The sequence below is a fragment of the Morone saxatilis genome, unplaced genomic scaffold (assembly GCF_004916995.1).
Source record: "Morone saxatilis isolate NCDOM2014 unplaced genomic scaffold, NCSU_SB_2.0 Contig9, whole genome shotgun sequence".
NCBI lineage: Eukaryota > Metazoa > Chordata > Actinopteri > Moronidae > Morone > Morone saxatilis.
The window spans coordinates 11,848,535-11,855,363 of record NW_023340268.1 but is presented as its reverse complement, the minus strand read 5'-3'; the positions used below and the strand labels follow the sequence as shown (position 1 = coordinate 11,855,363).

The window sequence follows — 6,829 nt, the reverse complement described above, 5'->3', positions numbered from 1 at the left end:
AGCTTGGCACAGTCAATTATAACAGGCTTAATAATGGTATTTAAAAAGAGTGTCAACAGTGGCCCCTTGATGGCCATCTGACATGACAAAAGCGCTCCAGCAGAGATGATGGTACAGCTCAACAACCAGCCTGGACTACTGCTGATGTTCCATGAATAAGCCACCCTATTACAAATTCAAATTACCATGTGTGGCCTGTTCCAGCTCTCAAAAGAACCAGCCCCATGCGATCTTAGAAGATTTTATTTTCCTCTCTGACGACTTTTTCCCCCCTCTTTCTGTTTCCACCTTTTCTGTTAAACAGTGGCTCACTGAAATTGCCTGATGGCCATTCTTTTCAAAAAAGAAGGAAAAACGGTAGAAATTGACGGGTTGGAAGGAGGCAGAGAGAAGACCAAAGTGTCCCTGACAGCTGTGTTACATATTTTTGAATTGATGAGATGTGCTGAGAAACAAAACACTAAATGGAAAGGAAAAAACAAGATTTTCTGCACCCCTGGTAGGGGATGTGACAGTGGGAGATGAGCTTGTTATGTTATGTCTGTTTTTCATTTGTTGAACCTGCCGGGTTTTACACAATAGCAGATGGTTAAGGGATACCTGTGGGCTAAATAATCCTATTTTTCTGTCCCTCTATGAAAATATATACAACTGTCATGCTGCTTTATGAGACCACAGCCCTTATAGCAATGTAGAGTAAACAAGACAGGGAAATTTCTCAACAGGCTTTCACGCGCTTGAGAAAGACAAATATTGCTATTGCTAGAGAATTAACATTTAGCTTGAGAGCCCATCTCATGGGTCCTGTTAACTCAAAAGTAACACCAGGAAATACAAAACGTGGAATAATCAGAGGATGTGAATCACCAGGGGCCAACAAACGACCATCCACTGGGAGGAAGAGGACCAGAACAATGCCATAGTTGACACAATCTTCAGAAAGGGGGGATGTGGATTAGTACGGACCATTTTAATTGATAAATGAAAGAAAACAAGAAGGTTACGCTTTTTCCATTAAGACCAGAGGGGTGTGATGTTTTTGAGACAGAAAATCCATCTCCATTCAACCTGTAGCAGGCAGAAGAAATGGGATGAATTGCTTCTTGAGAATGCCTGCCTATGGTGGACAGCCCTTTATGCTTTCTAATGGTATGAAGGTGTTCAATAACATATGTACTGACGCATACTGATGAATACTTGTGAACTACATGAAAGAAAATGTTTTATATGGTGAGAACAGTCACTGACCATTTTTGCAAGCAACACAAGAATGGTATAGAGAGAAAGTCAGGCACTTCATTAAGACATTTTTTTCACTTCTCTAGTCAAGAAAACAATTTCAAGGATAACACATCTAAGGTAGCTGGTAGGGTGTAAGAATCCCTCTGATTAATGTTCACTTCAGGCGTCTGATGAAAGAAATCGCCAGCATCTTTAAAATCAGACAGCAAATTGGGTACGACAAGCTGCAAGATAGATGCTCAGCCAGCCATTGTTCTAGTGATTCTGAGTCAGGACTTAAGTGGACAAGGTAAATATTAGGTCATATGGGTTCTCCCCTTGTATGTTCAACCTCATCCCTGAACATGTAAAATCTCTGTAGGTCCTCTTCTCATTGCATTGTAGTAAGGTAGATGAATGGTCTAAAAGTGCTGGTCAAAACTGAAGGTATAAGTTGATTCTTTCCATGGCCATAAGACATATGGAGTCACCATAAATGTACTTTTCATCATCGTAATCCAGGGTGTCTTGCCAGTTCTGAACTTTAGTCTTCCGGACTCCACTGACAAAACTGTTCTTGTTCACCTGATGTTAGAAATCAGGTGGTCTAAGCCGAAATATTAATTGTACAAGAACCTGCTTCTTAGACTTACCAAAGCTAGAGGTCTTCAGCGTGGAGACACCATAGGTAAACTTTTCACCTTGTATGGTGTATAACTCTCCAGCTCATCTTCGTATCTGTGATTGTTTCTCTACGAAGGATCTCATTCTTCCGTCATCTCAGCTACTACAGCCCTTTTATAGGTAGTAAGTCCTAGTAAAAACTCTCTTAGATCAAGACCAAGGTCTTTAGTAAGAGTCTCACACCATTTGGTGCAAAAATCGTCTTCCTTGGATCTAAAAGTGGCTGCCTTTTGTGTCCAATAAGACTACTTAATAACATTTCATGTACACAATATGCCACTCTTAGGTTTGAAGTAAAAACTTTAAACCAGTAAGGAGAACAGAGATTTCCTTTGTGTTTGCGTCAGTCAGAGCTGCTCACAATTATCCAGCTTTGCCATTGGCGACCTTTTGGTTTTGCTCCACAAGAGGAAAACAAAAACAAAAAGACATGATACGAGCTGTGATCTTCAAGCAACCACAGCTGGCATGCTTAAGGGGACCAAACTTTTGATTGATACCGACCATATTGCCTTAGTTAGGGCTTTGTGATGTAAGGGGAAGGATGGGGAAACAAAATACCACAGGATTAGAGTGGTATTAAACTTTGACAAAACAGCTTCTGACATGATTTCAAAGGGGCAGTTTTTCTAAGGATGGAGTTCATTGACCGTCCGTAATGTACCTTAGATTCTGCTTGTTCGTTTCTAAGTGTAATTACTTCCAAAGCTTGTATACTGGTTCTAATCTAGTGAGTCTGGTTTAAGTTTCTTTTCAACCCAATACAAACTGGAAAAGGTTCCAGGACTGTGCAAAGAGATTATGCTAATTTTTGCATAGCCAACATCGTTAAAGTTTTCAAAAGAGTTGGGCTGTTAGGCAGTTGGGGTATATCTGAAACTACCACAGACTTGTTCACTGCAACACAGTATCATATGTGATTTATTGAGTGTGACATTTGATTGTTTCTATAAAAGAACACTGAGTTGATTACTGTGTTGTGGTCAAATTGCCCACATCAAGCACTGAGTTATGATTTTTGTTGAAATGGAGTTACACAACAAGTCAAAGACCAATCTCAACTGTCGAAAAGCATCATGAACTAATTAAAAGAACTTACTGTTTTAATTGTCAGTAAATATATTGATAATGTTTTTAATTATCTCATTATAACTATCAATCATTTAGTATACAAAATGTTTTATTTGTGGCAAATGCCTGACAAGCCCAGATAATTTGTTATGTTATCAAACAAAGAAGAAGAGAATGTTTCTAACCAATGTCAAGATATCAAATCAACTGAAAATACCAAATATTGTTACTTGACTTGATTACAGCTGACTAATTTACTGCTGATCAACAAGACTCACCAATTTGTTTTCTGTACTGATCAACTGGTAATCCCGTCGCACTGGCATCTTTCTTCCCCATCCTCCTTCCTCAGCCTAAGAAAAAAAAATGAGAAGAAAAACAACATTCTGAGTGAGAGAATTTCACAGCTGGGTCTCAATGTTACACCTGATCATTTAGTTTAATCAAATATGGATATGGCTCCATTCCTGTTACTGTAGCCTGAGATAACGTGTGAAATCTGCAGGAAGGATTCAAGTTAATACACAATCATATATAGTGAAGAGGAGTCAGTTTTGATCAGGCAGATGGTTTATCTTTCACATACATCTGCTAGACATAATTAAATTAATTCTCACCACCTTCCATGTGTGTTACGTTCACAGTATGCGCACTTCCTATCCATCTCATTTAGTCTAAAACCATTTCCCTTCACAGCACGAGCGCTCTTTGATTACTCTGACAGCTCACATGGAAGATATAAAGAGAAAGAGAAAGAGCTAGAAATAACACAAATGCTATCCATACACTCAATGTGTAACTATGCAAGTCAAACAGAGTAAATGACAATCTATAAGATATGAACAGTCAACTGTATTTACAAAGGGCAGAAACACGTGTGCATGTTTCTTGCATCTACCCAACATACTTGTTTCTCAGTGAGCACTCTGCTCTAAATTCCAGACAGGCTCCCTCACAAACACACTGCATCAATCAATAGTGTAGCCTTTTGTTTAAAATAGTGCAAAAAGCAAGTATGAGTGGGGGCAGGCCTGCGCTTTCTGATGATACTGAAGAGCCCCTAACCTTTTCTCTGCCTGAAAGATTTGAGCACGATTTAAAAGATGTGCGCAATATGCTTTGACAAATAATACTCAATATCTATCAAGTCATGCTAGTCTAATGATAATTATACTTTTTAAAAAAAGCATGTTTAACTGTGACAAAGAAAGAAATGTGTAAGCAGGAGTGCACAGGGGAGAAGTGAAAGGGAAAAAAGTATCTATGTGCATCCTAGAAGAACAGCAGTGGTGAAGAGTCTAGAGGTGCAGCCAGGGAATAGAGGAAAGAGACTGAATTAGCATGTTCAAGGAGCGTGGCTGGCTGCTTGTGCTGACTGATACCTTCTCATGGGAGACTGTTGCCTTGGGAGACCTGAGTTTTACCTTACACTAAAAACACTGTTTTCAGCTACATTTCAGACTCTGGTGCCAGCAGAGGAGGAGGATGTATGCATAGCTATTGTTCTCTAGGTTGGAAACCAGAGTCAGCAAATTAAAGGAAGTGAGAGCAGAACAAAAGGAAGAGAGGAAATTGTCCAAATGTAATGTTTACAGTTGGCCACAGTAGGCTCTCATATTTGCCGGCTATGTTTAACTGTGCAGAAACATCACAATTTTATGTCTAAATTGCCAATAGCAACACATTTGAAGTCTGTCACCTGTGGTCATTCCACTCTACAAATTTCTACAGATGTAGTAGTATATTTTGCATTTGCAACAGTGGGGTATGAAGACATAGCAAAGCAGTGTGCTGACTATTCGAAAAAATATCTAAGCATAGTGACAGGAGCACTGCTGGTGCTGATAAAAAAATACTTTCCTGTAAGTTTTTGCTCCTTATTTGCATAGCTGACATGGCTGATATTACATTCTAGTCGTTAACTATGTTTATCACAACCTTATTTTACTGGAAACATAAACTAGGGCTAGCAAGTAATTTTTTTTTAATGATGGCTTGAAGTCATAGTCATTCCCTTAAAGGTCCAGTATGTGACATTTAGGAGGCTCTATTGGCACAAATGGACAATAATATTCATAGTTATGTTTTCATTAGTGTATAATCACCTGGATATAGGAATTGTTTTGTTTTTGTTACCTCAGAATGAGCCGTTTTTATTTACAGACTCCACGGGTAGTCTTCCATGAGTCAGCGATGTTGAACCGCCATGTTTCTACAGTAGCCCAGATGGGACACACCGAAACAGGGAAGGGGAGGGTGAAGCAAGACAGCTGCGATCTTTAACTACACTTCTAGATGCCACCAAATCCTTCACACCGGACCTTCAACTAGAAGGCCTATAGGTTCCATCCCTGGTACAGTAAAATCTGCCGTAGTACCCTTGAACAAAGCGCACACTTGAGTAAAAATATATTAAGTGCCAAATATGTTTTTTTTATTTGTTCTGCACATGGTTACAACACAAGTGTCAGGGAATACTGTACATGTCTAAAACACCCACAAGCAGACTGCAATGAAAGGACAGAAATGAATTATTTGGTAGACAGTTTCCTTAAGACTTCTTTAATAATCCAGATGGTCTGCTGACAAAACAAAAGCATGACCATGAGTAATGCTGTGTGGACATACACTCAGTAGCCAGTCTATTAGGTACAGTCCTGTAATAAACCATACACTCATGAGATTATAATGTTGGTTTTTTGTTAAAGCTATTTTAGAGAGGTGTTGGTGATGATACCCTCATTGATATTATTAGAGTGAACAAGACATTTGTAACACTTTTTACCTCTAACACCCCTCAAAAACAAAAAAAATTCTTAAGGCATGATTTATCTTTTAAGGATTTTACTTGCATATTTTAACTTAGTTAACACTTTACCTTGTAGCTTTTCTACATTGTGGTATTGAATCTGAACATTATCTCCACCTCTAGAACGGAGTGTAGGTACATGCAATTGAACATATCTTGTTGTTTTGGGGCACTGTGGTCATTGGAGTTTAGAAGTAAAGACTTCTCTCGGTCAGCATTGTGGATAGTGACCTACTACACGTTACGGTTACAGTCTCAATGCATGTATGTGCAATTTATTTCTCTCTGCAGTCCCGAACATGTGGAATAAAGTCTTAGCGCTTGCAGGACTCTTTTTATCTATTCTCGTATTTATTTGCAGAGCTCCTATGTTAGCTTTTGAGCAAATGCATATCATTCATTGGATATAAATATTCCAGTGGAGATGTAATTGACTACAAACAGCCTTCGTCCACGAAGATACTTACTTACTTACTGTTCGAGAGAATATGTCGCTTTGTAGAGGTGTTTCTAAACGCCTGGCTGCTGTATGCGGACACGCAGGAGGTCACAATTGACAGTTTTATTGCACTTTGATCCAAAATTCGCCAGAATGCCAACACACCACTTCTTATATTCCCAGTTCCTGGTTACACGTCAACACTGATAACAGGCAGTCTTTTCCTCCAATCAAACACGGGTATTTCTCGACTTGACCAATAGCACGAGCGTGGGGCGGGACCTTCAGACAAAAACACTGGAGGAGCGCGTGATGAGTTGATTAGACGGACACTCCCACTCAGTTCAAGGCAAAACCCAGCAAGTTTCAGTAAAATGATATGTAAGTAAATAGTTATACAAATAGTCAGTAGTGGAAGAAGTATTGAGCTCCTTTAATACTACACTGTGAAAATACTCCAGAAGAATGTGGCCCTGTATTATCAGCAAAATGTACTTAAAGGTCCAGTGTGTAACATTTAAGAGGATCTATTGGCAGAAATGAATATAATAGTCATAGGTATGTTTCCATTGGTGTATAATCACCTGAAAATAATACTCGTGTTT

The 6,829-nt window shown here is 39.0% G+C and overlaps 1 protein-coding gene across 3 annotated transcripts in view; it reads right to left on the bottom strand.

Annotated features, from left to right (window-relative positions):
* Positions 1-6,412, bottom strand: part of triqk (triple QxxK/R motif containing) — a 21,547-nt gene extending 15,135 nt beyond the window's left edge. Inside the window, exons 1-2 of one of the 3 annotated variants that reach the window (XM_035681998.1) lie at positions 6,253-6,412; positions 3,255-3,329 (exon numbers count right to left, since the gene is read on the bottom strand). In XM_035681998.1, the coding sequence (XP_035537891.1) occupies positions 3,255-3,315 (61 nt within the window). In that variant the 5' untranslated portion in view covers positions 3,316-3,329; positions 6,253-6,412. The remainder of the gene's footprint in view (positions 1-3,254; positions 3,330-6,252) is intronic. The other 2 variants (XM_035682000.1, XM_035681999.1) reach the window with 2 other exon arrangements.
* Between the last annotated feature and the right edge of the window lie 417 nt (positions 6,413-6,829).